Below are 21058 nucleotides of genomic sequence, written 5' to 3'. Positions count from 1 at the left end.
TCATTATGAACTCCACATTAAAAGGTGGGAACACCCTATAGAATAAGAGCAGCCTCATTATGTACTCGCATCATTAACTTTTATAGTTTTTGGTGAACTTTAGTGGATAATTTCCTTTTAGCGAAGTTAAATTCAGCCACGGTAGAGGCTATCAAAGGTTGTTGTTAATTTTCTTCCTCTACTCCAGCCCGTGTTTGGGAGTTGCCCTATCGACTGTTTCCCTCCTTCCCCCGTAGGTGTGCAGGGAAAAGCTCGCTCTCCTCTTACGACTTGTCTCTGTGAATCAGTCGGAGAAGAAAATGCCAATTGAAAGTGGGGAAAAAGGCGAGTTGCGTGACTGTGATTTTTAGATGGGGCCCCTGGCGGAGGACGCCTACAGGCTGCAGAGGGCTTCTCACCCTGACTCCTCTCTGGATCTCATTTTCACATAGCAGGGGTAGCATGGGGGCCTGCATGTTATCATGCAGGTGAGGGTGGATTCCAATGCACCGTTGTGTTTGAGATATAAAGAGAAAGAAATAGGTTGTGTGAAATTTTACATCTTTAAAAAAACAACAACACAATAATAGGCCTTCTAATTAAATCACTTCAAAATTTGAATACTAAGATTAGAGTTAATTTTACTGGAACTTATCCTGGAATGATACTTATTGAAATGATGAAATTAGAAAAATAAAGACGATTAAAAAAAAACTATAATAATGCTAAAGTAGTAGTCATCTTTTGACTCAACCTCAAAATAATCAATATATTATTTTAAAAAACCAAGAGTTATTTCCTCATAAATAGAATCCAAATTAAAGGGATACAAGAGGCTATCATTTAATTCATAGTGAATGATAATCGTGAAGAGGAAAAAAAACGATACTCAGCCGTAAATAAAGCCATCATCCCAAAATTCTATGCGTGCCATCGCATGTCATATATGTCAACAGCCTCACAGAGAATGTATTTCTGCTGAACCATTTCTACCAGAAGGGGGACCAGTCCGTCTGCCGTAGACTGAGAGTGGCCGACGGCGAGCTGAGGCGGAGGAGACGCCAGGGTGAGCAAGCCGACTTTGGGTTTAGAGTTCGACTCCGGATCCGGGGACCAGCAGATCCAGCAATCCGCATCTTGCCGTGATCCCTAGGATTTTAATCATGCCTCTCTGTCTGTGTGTGAGTGCAGGCAGGCTGACAATGATTTCCTCAGTGATTACGTACAGAGCGAGTCCCTGCGGGGTAGGGGCCCCCTCTGGAGCCATCCTGATGGCTTTGGGGGCCTTGCTTCCATTTTCCATTATTATGTGGACTACCGGAGCGACAGCGCAGTCCAAGACCTTGCAGGTTTGTGATGAGGAGGGAGCTTCCATCTTCTCTCTGCTTCTTCATCCTCTTTTAAGAGCAATTTAGACGTAGACTTAGATCAGATTCCGAACCTAATTCATGATTAGCTGACTGGAGTAAAGAGAAGGAAGAGTCTATAATAGTTTTGATGCTGTTAGGTGGATATGAAGTGAAAAGTGTTATTATCATTTTTCCTTCTTTTTTTTGTGGTTTTGTTGCATTTTTTTTGTACTCTCACAGGAGGCGTTTGGCTGATGTCTTTCTCGCGCGGAGGCATTTGAGATGAGATGCGAAAAGCAAATATTCCGCTTTTATTTCTAAACGAACATCATGCCTGCACGCGTGTGTGTTTTCCCGGAGAATGGAAGCGCATGACGGGGGATTACTATATTCTCACACTTTTCCAGATACCCAGCTCAACTAAATAGAGTCGCCTGTACCGATCGGGGTTATTGGATTTCATAACATCCACCTACTCATCATCACACACACAAAAAAAAATAATAACATCGGCAAACTCGTGTTTAGACCAAGGGCTAAGTTGCATCGTTCTGTAATGGTAAAAAGGCTGCCGCGCTCGTGGCCAGTGGAATTTAGAGAGAGACTGCCTTTAGACAATCCCGTTTTACGCAAATTGTCAGACTGAAACTGAGCAACTTCAGCGTTTTCTATAGGATGTCGCGCCGCAAGCAAGCTAAGCCAAGATCACTGAAAGGTAAGTGACAAGCCTATGTTTGGTGGCTCTCCGCACATTTTATTTGAGGCTGATGACCAGTCTAAACGAGCATGAACTGAACTTATCGCTCACTGAAATGTAACTGTCTGCCCCTATTTTGTTTTTGTTAGTTTTTTTACGCATTACCAAGTGTTCTTCCTGTTTGTGTTGCGCATGGGATCGACTGCATGTAGCTACGTAACGTTACTTGGCATCGGGCATAAAAAAAACCCCACCGCTGGCCGTTTACAGTTCAGTGTATCGTGATGATATCGTTGAAAGTGCAAGGGGCCGGGGCAATGGATAATCTCGAGATGCAACAGTGCAGCGCGACGCTGGCAAACATCTGGATGTGTTAAAGACGCTCCTGGTCGGAACTTGAGCCGTCTGATGGAATGGGGCGCAGAGTCACGTGACCCCCCCCCCCCCCCCCCCCCCCCCTTTCCCTCTGTCTGAGAAACTAAGGAGGAAACATTTTATATGTTGAAGAAAGGGAGGGCTATGATGCGTGTGTGTACAATAGTTAAGAGATAAATTAGTGGTAGTGTTTAGTGCTAATTGGACATAAAAACATCTGGATTTATCAGGCAAGGCAGGAAAAATAAATTAACTTTATGATGTTTTTATTTCATATCAAATCGCCACGTCAGGATATGCACAGTGGACATCCTGTGATTTTAATTTTTTTTGTTTGTTACTTTTTTTTCACACAGAGTTGGACTGGTGGTAATTCGACCATGCATTTGTCTGATTGTACATGTGAGCGAGAGGGGGGGGGGGGCAGATAGAGACAGAGCAACATGCATGAGCACACACACATATTCACACACTACTTTTCTCTGTATAATTTTGGTTGTGTGTGTGTGTGGGGGGGGGGGGGGGGCTGCTGGGCTCTTCTGGAGGTTGAGCTCCAGTTCATCTGGCAGGCATTGTATTTTGCTCAGCAAATAATTGTCCACAATTTCACATTCCCAGCTTGTGGTCTGTGGACCCCTTTTCTCTCTCCCCTTTCGTTCTCGGAAGTCTTCATCTCAAAGGAAGATTACTTGGTCTGCGGTAGTACATTCATGCAGCCACCATTTTAAATCAATACCCAGGAGAGGGTGGAAATGTGAGTGCATGCACATCTTGAAATTGTCACATTCTGTTTCCAGACATGCACTGCTCTTTTCACAGTAAACAGCTCCATACATAGATTCCATATTTTCCCAGACCAGATTGGCATTGACTGATTTTTCTTTTTTTTTTTTTTTTTTGTTCGTTGATGTTGACAATTGCTATTCTCAAAAGACACGTCACTTAGATATAATAGTCCCCTGCAAGCGTGCCTACATGCTACAAGTGTGTGCGTGTGCGTGTGTGTGTGTGTATGTGTGTGTGTATGTGTGTGTGTGTGAGAATTCTGAAGAACATCTGTCAACATTCGTGGACATCTATGTGTGAGAGAGAGAGAGAGAGAGATAGACGGAGAGTGAGCAAATCAGTATGCAAATGAAGTCAGAGTGATGACATTGTTTGTTTTGTTATTGTCAGTACAATTTAAATTGGAAAAATGTGGTGCACAAAACATCGAGACTTTTATGTCCTCATAGCGGCTGCTGAAGCGGAGCAGAAATGCAGATACGTCATAGATATTTCCCTGCTTTGGATCGGACCCAGAGAAGGCCAGGCAGATGCTATTTATTGTTCTTTGTCTGTCTCTTTCCTCGGGGACAGAGATGCACTTATACAGATGTCCACAATAACTTTCCTTGTAGTTGTCTGACACTGCATTATCCTCTATTGTTTAGTGGAGGACAGGAATTGTCATTTTATTTGCAGGGTTTTGTAAAAATATTTAGTTGCCACAAAAGCAGCATCTGTAAATTTGCGGCGCCACGTTTTGACGCGTGTGCTCGTGCGCATGCACGTACCGCGTGTTTGCACTGAACAGAACGCAGTCGCAGAGTTCAGGTTTCACTTTTATAGGTTGTCTTCTGCTAACTTGAGGCAGTGGTCAATGTGGACGCTGCCTTTTTTTTTTTTTTCTTTTTTGTGCAGAAAGAACACTTTGTTCTGCGGAAGGTAAAATAAACAGAGGTGCCGGTGGAACACGGAGGGTAAGGTGGAGAATGGGCACCGTGTGCGGCGTTTTTAGACTGGCGTGGATAGTACGGACATGGAAGTGTGTGCGCACGAGATGAGAAAATAATGCCGTGACAGTTGGCACTCTTTTCTTCCCCTGTGTAGCCCAGCACACCCACTTCCTCGGTATTGGCTGCTTGTGGGAGTCAGAGGTTATGTTTTTGGTCCCATTGAGGAAAAGGGCAACATTACAAGTCCCGTTTCAATTAAGTCTGAGAGACAGATCCGGCTACGTTATTGCTTGGGGGAATAAATGGCACAAGACACGACCATACATCATTCGCTTATATGCAAACACTTCACCCTCGCCACTGACATTTACTCAATCCTGAGCCGTCTACATTTCTCAACTGTAGGCACATTGTAATTTTGTTTTGATGTGCAGAGGCTTTGGGTCAGCACATTGCCTCAGTCGGTGGTGAGCAGAGAGAGAGAGAGAGAGAGAGAGAGAGAGAGGAGGATCTCGCTCAAAACTCCTGCATGTAGCGCATGATGACTGCCACGTTGCCCCGTCCTACAGCACTTCCTGAATAATGCGAGGCTGGGTTGATATTTTCATCTGGAGCACGAATGACAGTCTCAAGCCCGACGTGTTTATTGGCTGAGGAGGAAGTTTCCAGGCCTGTCATCCGCATATATAAATATATTTTCTGCGCCATTTACTTTAAGTATAGAGGTTTTCATGAAATCAGCACTGTGTCATGTACACCTTAAATATTTGATGTTTTCGAGGAGCTGGAATTTGTCGCCACATGAGACAAATTCCAACAAATGAGACAAATGAGTAAATTACTTTACTCTTTAAATATAAAGGTTGATTTAGCAAAATCTGTGATTGGCCTTTTGAACATAAAATGAATGCAATTTTACGTTACAATTCCTCTGCTCAGCGATAAGGAGATTAGACTTGAAGCACATTTTTATTTCCCTTCATGTCAGGTGAAATAAAACTGCTCTTCAAATTAATTAATTTTTGGAGAAACTAAACGGTGTCCGTCATGACATGCGTAACCACTCCCCCTTTCACTCCCTATGCGCACAGGTCTGTGTAACTAAAAAAAAAAGTGTGGTGGCACCTTTAAGCCCGAGTATTTCTGTCAGCAGAACTCCTCAAAACTCATTTGACTCCTTTTATTTTGAAAGCCCACTGTATTCAGTGCGTTTTAATGATAAATGTCACAAAGGCCTCTTCTCAATTTGAACGATCCAAAACGCAGAAACGTACTTCCTCCGGCTCCATTTCTCCTCCCCCTGTTATAACAGTTGCGTCAGTCTTAGTTTAGAGGAAGCTGCAGTATTCCAGACTTCACAATTAATGATCTGTGGCATAACACCCATTAACACTTTTCTAATGTGACACAAAAATATGGTTAGTATTATCATTAAGGAAATTATGATGGAGCCGTGGAAAAATCCCATGAGCACGGCTGTCAGTGCTCTTGACATGCGGCTGCGTGTGTTGGACTGGGTGTCGCGGGAGCTGGCCGATATCTCTCCCTACTCCGTGGCATGTGTCTCGCTTGTTGTCATGGATTGTCTGCCACATGGAGAAAGAGTCCTGATTCAGAGACGGTGATTGATTTGCGTCGCTGCCGCAAACCAAAAAAACCGGTTGCAAGGCTTATTTGCATCCGTCTCGTTTCCCCCTGTATGAACAGCATTCATCATTTTATTTTTGGAAGCTAAATTTGCAGCAATTGCATAACGGGATCATTGATTCGTGACACTTTTTTTTTTAATCTTCTTTTTTTTTTGTTCTTATGCTTTGCTTACAGTACATGTTAATATATAAAGGATTACAAATATTACTCAACGTGATTAACATGCTCCTCTATTGCAAATGTTTTATGACACTAATCACCAGTTCAAATGATGCTCATTAAGAAAGTTGTTCATGTGCAGTGTGTGTCCTCCCTCCCTCCCTTCCCGGCCCTAATTGAGGAGGGTTGACCTCTTGACCTGAGCTAAATTGAGTTGTAGTCCCTGTGGCGAGCGTCTCCTTGCCGGTCAGTCAGGGCGGATTACACAGCCATTGTGTTCGCCACTGTATCGTCCAAGCTGGCTGTAACCAAGCAGATGAGTCACGCATATCCAGGAACACACTCTGGGCTGCTTTCTTCTTTTTCTTTTTTTTCTTCTCATGTGTACGAGAAGTGCTGCGAGATGCGTACGCGCACAAATACGTGGCAATGCACAAACAAAAGCACAAAAATATGTACAGTAATTACACACGTGTTTGCGTGCATGTACGCGCTCGTCACTCTCGTCTCCTACACAGCAGGAATTCATTTGATAGATTAGGAAAGGTCCATGCCGCAGAGAGTTAGCCATGTTTTTGCTTATTCACGTCTATTAAATCATCCGTTTTATGCAGGCTGTGTGCATGTGGTGATCAATCTGTTTTTTTTTTTTTTTTCTCTTTTTTTTTTTTTTTTTACTTTGCGTTTTGTTGTTTGCGTCTCGTTCTGCTCCCCGATCTGAAGAAAATGAATTCATCCCTAAAAAGGAAACGTCCCGCCTTGGGGATTGGCACTCTCAATATGACGAAGGTTACTCAGCGTTCGATTTCGTGTGTGGCCAGTGTGTTAATTAGTGGCCTTTAATGCTGTGCCACTTGTTGTGGGATTATGCCTTTCCTGCTCCGCGTTTTGAAAATCAAAAGCAGCAGTGCTGGAACGGTCCCGTGTGTGTGTGTGTGTGTGTGGTATTGTATCAACAAAACCTAGCAGCATGATTACAGGTTGTCACCGACTGAGTGATACACTGTACCTTGTCAAACATTAATTAACTGATAGCGGTGAGACGCGTAGAACAATGTGGACTGAGTTTTATCCCGCTGAAGTCGTTGTCATTATGAAGTGGTCGTGAGCGTTGAGAGCGTTTTTTAATTAAATCCGTCCAGCTATTTGTGTTAGTACTGCGTCATGATTGTTGATCAAATGTCCAGCCAGTATGAAGCATCACGGGGGCTCTGGCCTTACCTGACAGCTCACCCTCCATTATCGCTCCTAGCTTGCTATTAATTATCCGGAAGACAGGTGCAAATGAGCGGACCGTTTTTTTTTTTGCGCTGTTGACAGACGCCATTTACTTTAAATGACAAAACTTTTAATAACTTCAGTGGTGACAAAGCTGGTCGCAAGCCGCCGTAATGTTTAGGTTCTCGTGGAATTGTGAAATGGAGTTTTTCTGCCTGAACTCCCTCATCTCGCCAACAGGGACGGTAATCAAAACAAAAACCCCAGGCTCCCACCGCCAATCTCTGATAGAACCGTGGGGGATTTATTAGGACCCCCCCCCCCCCTAGCCCATTTAAATGATCCTAGATGCAAGGCGCTCAACAGTGCTGGAGAAAGTCATTAAACTCTCAGGGCGTCAGTCGCTAAGGCCTCCTTTAACAGGACGTGGTTTCTGTGTTGGCTGATGCAGTCCTCTTTGGTGGCTCAGAGGGACGTACCTCCATAGTGTCCAGCTATGTCTGTTCCATCGCTTTTAATTGATTTAGCTAATTAATTGCCAGACCCATGGACATTTCTTTAGCATATTTTCTGTGTGCATCAATTCTAATAGTAACTAAAGGAAATATTTCAGTATTGTGTATGTCGGTATGTATTGAGTGAAGAGTGCCATTTCTTTGACGAAGGAAATTTTGAGTAAAAGCGTCTCAGAAGAATTGCTTCGGTATTCAGTTTTGGCCGGACGAGGCCAGACATCGAAACGGCGTCGTACGGTCGTTCGCCGTCTTCACAAGAAACAGCTCGACACTTTCCTCTTCGTTTTTTCACCGAGGTTTGACACCCTGCTTGACACTGACTCTTGCTCCCCTGAGGGGGGCTACTGCCACCATAGGATCCTGCCTTAATTATGCAAAGTACAGGATATTTTGTGCGATTTTTAAAAGTGCGCCAGTTTCTGCTTTGGCAGTCACCGCCACACTCCCCTACTGGGAGGTCCTGTCAGACTCCCCCCTTCCTCTTTGCCCAGGAAAATGAAAGGCTAGAAAGAAAAGACATAATGGAGAATGCATTTCAACTGCAGGGGTGGAATGCAGAGGCGTAAGAAGTCCTCAGCGAGACCCTCATTTTACATGGAACAGGTGGGAGACTCTTTTGTTCTCTTCCCGCTGTTAAAATCCATTTCATTTCTTGTACTTGACATGCCACGAGGAACTCTCACCAGTCCCCCCCCCCCAAAAAAGGCTCTAATGTAAAAGGTTCCTGCCTGCAACAGAAGTTGGGTTTTTCAAGGCCATGCTGTTTTCAAAAAGTCAAAAGTGGTTTAGTTGCCATGTGCCTAATGAGAGCGTTTTCAGCGTGCCGATCGAGCTGTCACTACTTTGTCAGCCGTCCTTTTTAAAAGATGAAAAAGCACTTTGCAGCCGCTTTGGTTGTTGCGACACGTAAGTTGAATATATGTTTAATGCATTCATGTTTTCTTTGCTTTTTAAGTTTGAATCTCAGTCAGCTTTAAGAAGGTCCACCTTTCTTTTTTTACCGTGATCTACGAATCTTGTTTTTTCTAATTTAGTGAGGCGCTCCGCTACCTTCATCAAGGTGTTTTTCACTTGGTCGCAGTTGATGTTGGGAGGATGTTTCATGGGAGGACGTTTCATGGGAGGACGTTTCATAATTCATCACGTCATTACCCAGTCCAATATGTTATTTACGTGGGTGGCTGTTTGCCTTGTTGCCAAACCTCACACATATGAAAGGCTTGTGTGGATTCCCAAACCGCAGGTCGAGCTGTCGAAAGCTGTTGAAATCTCCTGGAGTTTCCATACAGAAAAACCTCAATAGTAAATAATAAAAAGTAAGGAAATCTCAATGTGTCTAACTTGTTTTTCACCGTTAACTGTTTCTTTCCCTCTTTTTCTCCCCCTTCTCTGTTTCTGGCAGTAGAAGACAATGTGACAGAGGACCAGCACAGTCCTGGGCAGACTGCCATTCCAAGCGGTAATGCTCCATTTCATATTTCATCATTTTCGGCTGGAAAGTGGATCATGTGTCTGATTGTGTGTGCGTGCGTGTGTCTGTAAAATCTTTGTTGGGTTCGGAATGTGAAGAAAAAGTGTGTATTCCCTGTCTTTGAGGTTCTCACTCTGTAAACTGCATGGTTGCATGCGTCTGTATACGAGAAGTGGCAGAGCGGTGGCACTCTTCTTCTTTCTTTGTTTGTGTGCATGCATACGTGCAGGTGTGCTTATAGCTGTCCCTGTGTTTCTGTGTGTTCCTGCCGTTTTTTTTTTTTTTTTTTAACACTCTTTGTTTCCCAACCCTCTGTATGATGTAGAATAGAGCTACCCAGATGAATGTGTCCTGTCTCCGCGCGTGCCATTCACAGTGGCCCTCCAGGAACGGAGCGGTAATTCAGGTCAGGCTAGCAGAAAGCCCCCTATGAATGAAGCCTGCTCCTGATGCTCCACACTGTATATTTTCATTTCATTTGTCTCTGGTAAAGGTTAAGTCTCAGGCGTGGTTATTTTAAACCCGATATGGATGGTTTTGCCCAGCAGGCTGGGGACCCTGGGTACTCCTAGGCTGCCACATTAGTCCAGCATTTACCCAGAGCTTTCCGAGTGCAAAATACGGACGCAAGCACCACCACAATAAGGTCCAGTGTTCTGCTTTTGACTTCAGTATTATTGTTTCAAAACGTAGGCTTTGGCGTCTAGCAGGTATTTAAAGGTAGACACCAGTGAAAGATTTCTGACCTTTGGTGTGAAACATCATCACGCCTCTCATGCGTTTCTTTTTTTCTTCATCTCTGGGGAAAAAAAGCAGATGCGTGTCCGCCGCTGAGTTAATATGCATTGATAGGTACCGGTGGGCAATGCCGAGGAGAGAAACCGCCTCCTCAACAGCCTCTAAGCCTCTAAGTCAAGGGATGGAGGACTGGGCATAAAAGGCAGACTTGCCTCGGAGACCTCCCGTCATCCAGAGCCAAAGTAGAGCTAATGAGTGTGCCTGATTACAGCGACCCCCTCAGACACACGAATCTCCCCTCTCCCCATCCCTCCACCGCCTCCATCTCCAGAGTGAGGGGAGACGGCCGCCACATGATCGATGTCTGCCTGTGGAGAAATCAGGAGGGCGCACAAATTAATTTCTCGCTTTCCTCATTTGACTTCGTCTGACTTAGTTTTTTCTTTTTTTCTTCTTTCAAAACCCCCTCTCAGGATGCGGTTTGCCGAATGGTCAATAAGAAAAGAGTTGTTTGTTGTCTCCTTTAACTTTCAAAATGCCCCCCCCCCGTCGCTTGTGCGTCCCGATCGTAGCAGCAGCAGAGATTCATGCCCAAAGCAGGCCCTTTTTAACTCTCAATTGAGAAGTGGCGGGAAAGCTTACCTACCCGTCATGCATTTGCCACTTTGACGGACGTGGCCACAATAGCCATTAGAGTCCTGACAAGCCGAGGGCTTAATCAGACACGGTGTCAAGATCTGCCTCGTAAGTAGGACCCCCAGTCGTGCTCTTCTGTGACTCTGCGAGCGTTCCGCATCCTGTTCCTCATTCATGTTTGATATGTAGCAAAGGAGAAATGCTAACAAAAGAGCCCCTCTCAAAGACAGACAGTATTATGCATAGTGTAGAGGGGCAGGAACAGTGTGATATCTGAGATTTAATGAGGCGGTACGCTTTTTTACCCAGAGAATGTCGAGCAAGCTTAAGATCTGCAGCTTGGCTTTACCACTGCGCTGCCTGTGTGTAATTATAACCACATGCTCCGTGCTTTTTCTTCTCTCATATATATACATCCCTTTCTTTTTCTCTCTCTTGCTCTCGGCTGTGTCAGACTCGGCCTGTGTTTTTTTTTTTGGATGAGAGTGTCTGCTCTGTCAAAGTGGAGTGGACTGAGGCAAATGGGAGCGTTGTTACAGAGGATCTGAAGGGTTCGTCTGGGTGGCAAGGTGCCGTACGGGGTAGAGTGGCGCAGCGTTAGCGGCACGGGCGTCTGAGTCTCCGGCTCTGGCTGAGGCTGCCCACAGATCAATGTATACTGCAGGGCTCACTACAGCAGGAAGAGGGAAAGGACTCTTTCACACCACCACTTCAGAAAGTCATATTCTCTATTATTCATTTCCTTTGATGTTTTACTGCACTAATGGCATAGCGAGGCGCTCCGTTCAATACCATCACTCCGTGCGAGAGAGGGGAGGATTAGAGAGGGAGATAGCGTTTTGTATGATCAAATGTTCTCATTCAGCTGCTTTGATTTGCCGTCCTGTTTGTACGCTCGGCTCTTCTTTGTAGAGATGTTAATGGTGGATGATGCGGCCTGTTGTATACCTGTTGTATGGGCTGCTTCCGTCATGTTGTCGTCGTCAGTGCTTGTTCTTACGGCTCCTGTAATTGTTTCAGCATCATTGTCTTTAACTCGGCACGCACCATAACGTCGTCATAAATGTACTGCATGCTTTTCTTTTCTTTTTTGTAACACACAATAAGGGGGGAAACATTTGTCTGTCGGCGCATCACTTTGTTCTTGTAATGTGCTCAGTGCTTCTTTTTTTTTTTTTTTTTTGAGAAATGGCTTTTGACAAACAACCTTCGCTAATCTACTTTCAAATTTCAAATGCATCAAAACATTAAACAGCAATTAGTCCTTAATATGAATCCGGGGGACTTGAAGCAGATAACTCGAATTGCGTTCCCCGGCCATATGAACACAACCCCCCCCCCCCCATGCAAATTGTTGAGGATCGTTAACAATCTGGCAAGTGTCAAGCGCACAGCCGCGTCGTCGGATCATGACATCCTTTAATGATGGGGGATCAGTGGATATGACGGTCTAAGTGGAGAGCCCCAAATCCCATCCACACAGAGGAGGATACACTCGGAGGCACATGTGGCATTAGAATGTGGCGTGACCTATATATATGTGGCGGGTGCTCGGCAAAAGTTTTAGATTTTTAAATAATGAGGCGCCGGCAACCGTGTGAAGGTTATTCAATCTTAATGTCCTCCTATTTCTGACAGCCTCCCTCACTCTGATAAAGGAGCGCACTCACCTTTGATCAGGCCCGCCGACATGTGTCGACAGAAGCTGCTCGCTGGTTGAAATAAATTCTTAATTCCAACTTGGGGGTGGGTGGTTGTAGGGTGGGTTGCCGAGGAGAGGGGGGGGGGGGGGGGGCGGCATCATAGAATCAGGATCTCTGAGAAACGATGAGGGAAATGAGGTGATGGGTGAGCTGGTAATGATGTATCCGACACCGAGGTCTTTCATAGCACAAAGGAAGACTCGGGCTGAACCCTGATGCAGCGAGACGCACTGTATCTACAGGCAAGCACCAGCGGAGCCCTTCGTGGTTTCACGCTTCTCGTGCTTTTGGGGGCTGGGTTTGAATGAATCTCAGTTTAAGACACTGACATCCATCACATGTTGCATTTCAAAAATGGCTTCATACCCAACAACAACTTTTCCGGGTCTCTTTTTCCTGTTTTATGCTCTCAGTGTTTTAATCTTAAAGGCTTAGACAGATCTCTAACAGGGCTAAAAGCAGGGGTCATGGTGAGCGACAACTTATTCGATCATAATTCCATTTTCAGGCTGTGCAGCTCGGACAAACGCTTTCTCTGAATATTCCTATACATTCGTGCCCTTCCTCCTCTCCCCGCGGTCAGTGTCTCCACCTATCTCAGTGTGTGGGCCCCGGTGTAGGCTTCCCTGCTAGGGACCGCGGGTCCCTGGTGGGACCGAGGGGAGAAGAGAATATCAATTAAAAGGTTATAAATATTTAAGAGCAGAAATATTCGATGATGTAAGGGTGGGGGGTCCAGGGGACTCTTTAACTCACAGGATGAAAGTTGTGGCATGTTAAATGTCACTGGGCGCCATAAGAGACAAGAGCGTGCATGATGGATGGACTCGCACTCAAGACAGATATTACACGGCTGTAAAGACGTCAATCACATCCAGATATCCACGTTTTGTTCGCGCAAAACTAACGTGGATTCAGTATCATAAAGATGAAAAATAGCTGCTTTTGGTCAGATCTTCATCGTATTGCCCTTGTTAATAATTCCTCAGTCCGAGCTGCGATCGTCTTACTTCGAGCCGACCTTTTCAGAATATGGATCAGCGGTCAATGTGGCCTCCCTCTTGTCCTTCCCTACCATGCCAGCTTGGTCAAGCTGATTAACTAAAGTAACAAGGGCGTCAGGCACGATGCAAAAAATCTCAATATGCTATACACCCCCCCCCCCCCCCCATATTCCACATGTGATTGTCAGCCATTCCAAGCATGCTGGTATCGATCTGCTGTCCAGCCTGTAGAGACTGGTGGAGGAGGATGTCCTGATCTGATGGATTACTGTATGAGGCCCAGAGGCACTGGAACCTCAGTATTGACGTGGCTCTTTAGTCCCAGGGTTGGACGTGACCTTGCCATGTCAAGCCCCCCCCCCTGCTCCCCACCCTCACTGGCGCTTTCCCAACAACCCCCAAACAAACGTGTAGTAGTTTACACTTCCAGCGTCGCATCACAGTGGTGCACCGGGGGGGTCACTGGGCTCCACCGAGAGCACTGACCCAGCGTGGCTTCACTCGACGCTGCAGCTGAAACTTGTCGCTCGAAACAAGAGAAAAACAAGCAAGTGGGGATTCAACTCTTAATAGCATAAAGTTCCCTGAAAAGATGTGACGATAATATTAAAAACAGAATAAAATGCATCTTCCTTCTGCACTGAGAAATGTGTTGTGTTTTTTAAATTGCAAACATAAAATGCTTAAACGTAGCCATCGGTTGTTTTTCTCTGATGGGATTGAGCTGTAATATTAGACAAATTAATGATTCATAAAGGCCGCTGGAAAAAAAGAATCTAAGCCTTAACCTTCTCCACAGGCACTCAGTAAAAAAGAAAAGTGCAGATTGTGAATTCTGTGTCTGTGCATGAATCATTAGTCTACATTGTGTGGCTTTTGGACTCAGTCAGAAGTGTTTTCCCCCCCAGAGCAAGAAAGGCCTGCATCTGTGAGGATTGGGTTGGGATTTTCATTTTCTTGAAACACCTTCTGTTCTGTTCTGCATGGTCCCACTGGGGACCACAGTGCTGATATTTTTAGAGGGCATGTTCCGAGAGCCTGAGTCGCCAAGAGGGAAGGACAATGGAGGGTGTGATGTTACATCAATACTTGGCGCAAGTGTGGGGGGGAGGAAAAAAAAATCCTGGGTGGCCTTGATGAACGCCTTTCCTTAAGGAATTTCACAGTTTAAGAGCACCCTGCAGAAGAAGGATTTAAAATGGCCGCCCATGTGTTCAGACACCCGGTGTTTATATACAGCTACACCTGCGCGCGTGCGTGCCACACACGCCTTTGTCCTCGAGCGCTGTTAACCGCATGCTAGGCGAAGAAAAGAAAAAAACAGGCTTCCTCCATCGCGTTCCCGTCCGGAGTTTCAGCAGAAGCTGAGGAACACTTGCATCAGTGGGGCTTAAAATGGCTGCCGGTGAAGTGCAAGGGCTCTCCTCTTCCCACAAAGCCTTAACCAGGGTGACGTGATTGTTTGGCTTTTTAATCAGTCTTATTGTGAAGGGCAATGGTCACAGCAGGGGGAGAAAGAGGGCTGCAGGCCATGCCGCCTATTTTTAAGACGCTGTCGCAAGCCAGATCCACCAATGCTTCCGAGGGAGGCTGTTTACGGAGCGCTGTGAGTGAACAACGCCACGTTTGATTTGTCGTCCGAATATTTCAGCGCCCGCGACGACATCTTCAGATTAGACTGCCGGCCTTGAAAGATGATTCCTCGTCCTGGTTCAGTCAGTCGCCCACCCCTGGCACTGCTGCAGCACAAAGCCAACAAGAGACAAAACTGCAGATGGATTGGAGAATATTGATGTGTGCGACCCACGGCTGCCTGCGAGCAAGGCTGAATAATTTAAGGAAGTGTGTCGTGACGACAGCCTAACGCACACCAATCTCAATTTCTGTGTGTGTCTTGCTGCGCTCCATACATCCACACTTCTGGCAGAGATGTCTGGGTAGTATGGCGAGGTCTGCCTCCTCCGATAGACGCTGACTGATGCAATTCAGCACTCGCTGGCGGAATTTCATATTTCTTTGGTCGAGCCAAAACTGCAATCCAGGATTTATTAACTACACATATTCCCATCAGTCTAGTTTCATACACTGAAGTTTTGCTTGGGTGAAGCAGGGCAAACACAACGTAAAACCATTTCTAATAACAGAGGCGTGTGCATGTGTGTCTTAGATGTGTGTGAGCGTCGTGCCACCTGGTCTGTGCGTGCCTGTGTGTCTCTCGCCCTCACCTGCCCAACCGTTCCGTTATGGCATGAGTGGTTGAGTTACAGAGGCCCAAATTGAACCTGCATTTTTATTACAGCTTTTATTATTGTTTTTATTAAATCCAGAGTCTAGAAATCCATTTTATTGTCACCCAGAGGAAGCTGTAGTGCCTCGGCGTGTGGGTCACCCCTCTTGACTGTGTGGCGCTGTCATTTCCTGTGGCTCGGCAGATCCAGAGTGCGCCCTCGAGAGGGCGGCGGAGGATGGTGAGACCGGGCGTCTGAGGAAGAGGCTGCTCTCTCCAGAGGAGGGAGAGGACGACGACGACGACGAGGAGCCCGCGCTGCACAGCTGCGACAGCTGCCGGCAGGTGTTCGAGTCGCTGAGCGATCTCACCGAACACAAGATTAATCAATGCCAGCTGACAGGTAAACAACGTTCAGCCCACCGAGCCTCCCCTCCACTCTGCCACTCAGCTCTTCTCCCACTCCCACTCTCACTCTATGCCTTCACCAGAGAATATGCCACAATATGTGTGTTAGTGTGCTGCACTGAGGGGAGTGCAACACCAGACTACCACTTTCCTTGGTAGATATCCAACAATGCAGACACACACACACACACACACACACACACACACACACACACACACACACACACACACACACAGCACATTATCTATATGTGATACACAAATAGGCCTCCATCTGTCCTTATAGTAGATCACTGTAGGCTGCAGTATGTGTATTTATAGTATGTGCTTTGTGTCCTTGCCTTGTTTCAGTGTAACATTTTCATACAGCACTACACCAATTCTAACCTTTCACTAGAGTGTAACATTCAGCTACGAGGTCCCACAGTAACCAGACCACCAACTGGAACCAGACCACCAACTGGAACCAGACCCGCGCTGCAGGAAAGGTCCCTCAGCTGGTCCCGTTAGCTAGCCGCAGTAGTGATGCCTAGTGGGAGTGAAAGAGAAGGACGCCATTGGCAGACTGTGTCATTGACCTGTTGATGGATGAATAGGACTATAAATACCCTGACAAGGTGGCAGACAGAACTAATGATGTGAACTGAAGGTTTCCAATGCGCTTCTCCCGGACTTGCTGTCCTCCTTTTGCACGTCCTGATGGGCCCGCGTCGAGAAACGCCAGAAAACACATATTTTACCAACCTTTTGGCACAGCCCTCGTCTCTTTTTATCTTGTTCTGAAACATCACATGAGGAGGCTCGCAAGTAATAATCCCGATTCTGATATGCAGAAGCTATAAACGTATCATCTCGACAGCAAAGCCAAAGCCCTGTTCATGAGAAAGCCAGTGGAGTCTCTTTTCTGTTTACATTCAAGCGCAGTTTGATTTCATATTTTACAACCCATAATCAAAAAGCCACAAAGTATAGGCTGCTGTGGATTTCCCACGAGTTGCACAAATATTTTCCACTAACTGTAGAACAGTCCCACGAACCGAGCCCCGTGTTTGTTTGTGTGTGTGTGTGGATGTGTGTGTATATAAGCGTGCACGTGTGCATTCTGTCGTGCCCTCCCGATTTGTGTTAATTTAAGCAGAAATGCACGCGTGCTCATTGAAACAGTGACTTGGCATGTGCAGGGCGCGCTTGTTTACATGCATGTGTGCGCAGGGTGTGCTCATGCCTGCAAATTCAAAGTGACGCTCGGTCGACTAAAGGTGTGAAAATCAATACGCCGTTCACTTTCACATTACTGTCCTCCAACAAAAGCATGCACGGGTTTGAAGGGAACTAAGTGCAGCACCTCCTGTCACCTTTTTTTCTTTTTTTTGTCAATGTAACACCTAATTCCATCAAGCCTGTTTCGGGAAGCTAGGAAATAAAAACACAAAGGGTATGCATGACAGGGGGGCGTGCTCTAACACTGCATGAATTAAAATTATCTTCAAATTATACTCATTGGGATGTTCCGGACACAAGTCATTTGTGTTGATACGAGTTGTGTATTTGATTCTGGGGCAGGCCGTCTATCTTCAGCACCGTTGCAATATGGTCAGGACTGACTCAGCCATGTTTTTTCAATAATTAAGCCTGGCTTTTATAAATGTCAATCTTACGGACAAATAACTCTTAATTGCTCAATGGCAGGAAAAAAACCCACAGTTTGGATAAGAGCCCCCGTGGAAACCAAACAAAAGAATCTAATTGCCATTAGGGTATTGTGATTGCACAGAAACACTCTATTAGTATTCAAACACAGTGAGAGAAAAGAAACTTCTAGATAGCATACCAAGTACTTTGAATGTGTGTGTGTGTGTTTGTGTATTCTCTGGAATATGGGAGGAGATTTCCTATGTGGCATTATGTAGACATCCATGACCAATTCATCTGCCTTACATCAAGTCTCTACTCACAGATGGATCCTTTATTAGAACCATTTTCTAATCAACCACCAGCACCTGCTAAACCTTCCATTTTTACAATTTCAAATGTTTTATTTTTGGTAAACAAATTGCAGAGCTTGACTGGAACCAATCCACGTATGGAAATTTGCTTGCTGTTCCCTGACGGAACTCAGCTCTTTTTTTCCCCCAGCTGATATCCCATAAGCGTATACAGTGTATTACCACAACCAGACATGCCCATGTAAACCCCACTACCTCACATGTTTATTCTGGGCCTCATACTCTGCATCTGTGATCTACGGTAAAACACGAGTTTCACCACAGGAGTGAGACAAAACAGACGAAGTAAAGTCTAAACAGATGCTAGCTGCATGTCGACCACGCCCAGTGGACTGGGAGAAAAGAGAAAGATGTTACATGTCACCGCGATCAATGGCGGCCGTTGTCTCCCCCCCGTCTGCCAGAGGTATAACACCTTTCCATGCACTTAAGCCGTGACCACTGCAGTGCGCTAAGGGAGCGCATGGGTATGGATTGCCTCGTGTCCCTGATGCGATCGGTGCTATTGATCGCACTAATGCTGGACTGCGGAGGAAGGAGAGAGTCTTGAGGAAGGGAAGGAGGGAGAGAGAGGGAGAGAGAGTGCTGCAGGAATGCGTCCCCAGGGAGCCCGTCTTGGGCTGGGGCAGGGCTTCAGGAATGCTCCCCAGGAGATCCTAGTGAAGGCTAGGGCAGGGCTGGAAGAATGCTCCTCTAGAGAGTTGAGAGTGGAGGCTGGCTGGGGCAGGGCTAGAGGAATGTTCCCCCAGAGCACCCCTTTAACTCTGGAGCAGAAGTGGAGGGGCTCCGCAGGGGGAGAGCGCTCCCCCCCCCCCCCCCCGGCTCCAGGATGGCTGTGGATCAGGTTTCCGTGTGGGGATCAGCATCCTGCCGACAGGGCTTTAGGCTGCCCTGGGGAGGAGACAGGAGGCTGAAAGCGCTGCTATTCCATAGGCCTTTCCAAAAACACTTCACAAGCGCTTTGTCTCACTGTCTCTCTGTATTGTCTGTGCAACCCTGTATTGTTACCGATCCTTCACGGAGAAAGAGAAACTGGTGTCCACAGTTTGACTTTTGTTCTCATTTGGCACAAGACGTGTTCGTCTGCTGGAAATGAGATTGCGATGGTAGGCAAGGAGCCATGCCCTAAGACCTACTCGCCAAAGAAATGCCTCGCTCCTCAGCTCATTTCAACTTGTTTACCAGCTAGCCCACGCCGTAAATGAAAATAACACTTCCAGCTCTGAGTTTAATTCAAAAGAATTGCATTTTCACAAAAGCCTCTCACTGTCCGCTCTCCACTTCCGTGAAGGTATTTGAATAGTCCAGTGCACACATGGGCTGCCAGCCTGGTGGCCATTCTTTCATCTTTCATTACGGGTCCAGCTCCCTTGAGCAACACCTTTTCTTGTGTCCTTCACTAGAGGAGGGGCATGGCTACTGCCCCCCCCCCCCCCCCCCCACCCCTGAGAGATCTGTGCCCTGCTATTTTAACCCTCTGTGAGGTGACCTTTTTAATAAGTGTCTTTCTCTGTTTTCCTGCCGGCCACTGCGCGAGCAAACAGAGCATGTCTTCTGCTTCCCTCAGATAAAGGAATCAATCAGAGAGGGTGCAACAGAGAAAGAGAGGGAGATAACTGGGCCATATATGGATTGATGTTATGTAGATTTCCCCCTTTCTTCTTCCCCGTAGACATTGCAAAATGCACTCAGCTTCAATAAAATACGTTTCAGATTTATGAGAAAAATACAAATGAAATATTAATACTCTGTGAAAAACAATAAGATCCCCCCCCCCCCGCCCCACAATGAAGAGGGTGGTAATATGATCGAAATAGTTTAGACAAATTTCTAATATGAAGTCTCTGTTTGCGACGGGGATCCAGACACATGTTTGAAACCCACTGATATATGTTTCCCCTTTCTTCCATTCCCAACCACGACATGTTTGTTTTGAAGTGTTTGAATTCATTTGCATCAAGTCGTTGGGTCAGGAGCATGGAAACATTCAGTAATACCCTCGACTATGAACAGGCTCCTGGCAGTCCATGTTTTCTACTAACTGTTTCCACTGGTTGTACTGGGGTTTTCGTTTTTTTTTTTTTTTTTTTCAACTAACTTTGCGTATTGATCCAACAGCTGCTTTGTGGCTGCCAAGAAAGAATGTGTGGAACTGAAACGACTTTATTTGCTTCAAAAGGGCTGACACAAGAGGAAAGCGACACAAGCAAGACCTGATTAGCCGAACTCTGAGCCACTGCCGTTCATCAGAAATTCTGCTGTGTTTTTTTTTTGCCGGGGCGTCTTGCGACATCCTGGTACAAAGAGCAACACACTGATTACAAGGCTTTGAAAGGAGGAGAGGCGGTCAGGGGAGACTAGCGACTTCTGGCACAACGCAGCCACTGAAAAGAGACCTCATGCCAGAGTGAGCTCTCAGAATTGGGCTTGACTCGTTCCTGTTTGTGTGTGTGGGGGGTGGCATACTCTATGTGAGTGTCTATGGGAGAAAGAGGAATAGGTAAGGAGAGAAAGAGAGGCTGGGAAAGAAAGGGAGTATGAAAGTAGATGTTTGACTCCACGGCGTACCGTCCCTGCGCGTTTCCTCTCGCTGTGCGACCGTGCCAGTAACGTTAACAGGAATGTCATTAGGAATTCAAAGCATATGCCCTCGTGAGGACGCCCTTGTTCTCTCTCCCCAGTGCTTCGCACCGCACACATTATGCACTGTATAAAGTATTTATTGGTCTTTGTCAGACGAAGGCTGCATTTTCTGCAGAAAAAACCCCAATCAAAATAAGGAAAGAGGAGCCTGCGTTTTTTATTCGTGCCGTTGCGTGTTCATGGCAGAGATGGCGATGGCCAGCGCTGTTCATATTCACATCCCCCTCCATCCAAATAACGTCTCTTTTGCTTGCTCAATCAGTCATCCGCTTAGGCGTGCAAACACACACACACACACACAGACACGTGTTATCGTGCGCACACACGCACGCACGCTCCTTCGCAGCACCTGCGTGCTTGCACTTTGCATTTTAGACGACACATAATTCATCGCCCGAGAGGATAAACACATGCTGCGACTTCATCCAGCTGACCTCTTTCTTAAAAGTAGGTAGCCACAATAGCAGGGGTGGCATGTGGACAAAACGGAGGCAACCTCCTGTTCTCGCCTAGAAGGAAACGCACCGGAAGAAAACAGCATATCGGCGACGCTGTTGTTATT

General features: G+C 46.1%; 1 protein-coding gene across 1 annotated transcript; it reads left to right on the top strand.

The window, feature by feature from the left end:
* Positions 1–1926: 1926 nt before the first annotated feature.
* On the top strand, positions 1927–16380 carry LOC306789852 (zinc finger protein 521-like; the record flags this gene model as incomplete). Its single annotated transcript, XM_079285919.1, has 4 exons — positions 1927–2043; positions 9063–9119; positions 15645–15842; positions 16259–16380. Exons 1-4 carry the CDS (start codon positions 2004–2006, stop codon positions 16378–16380), a joined length of 417 nt encoding a protein of 138 aa, XP_079142045.1. The 5' UTR covers positions 1927–2003.
* Positions 16381–21058: the final 4678 nt, after the last annotated feature.

Source organism: Melanostigma gelatinosum, assembly GCF_949748355.1.
Source record: "Melanostigma gelatinosum genome assembly, chromosome: 15".
Classification (NCBI taxonomy): Eukaryota; Metazoa; Chordata; class Actinopteri; order Perciformes; family Zoarcidae; genus Melanostigma; species Melanostigma gelatinosum.
Note: the sequence above shows the minus strand (reverse complement) of the source record. Positions and strands in the feature narration are given on the sequence as shown.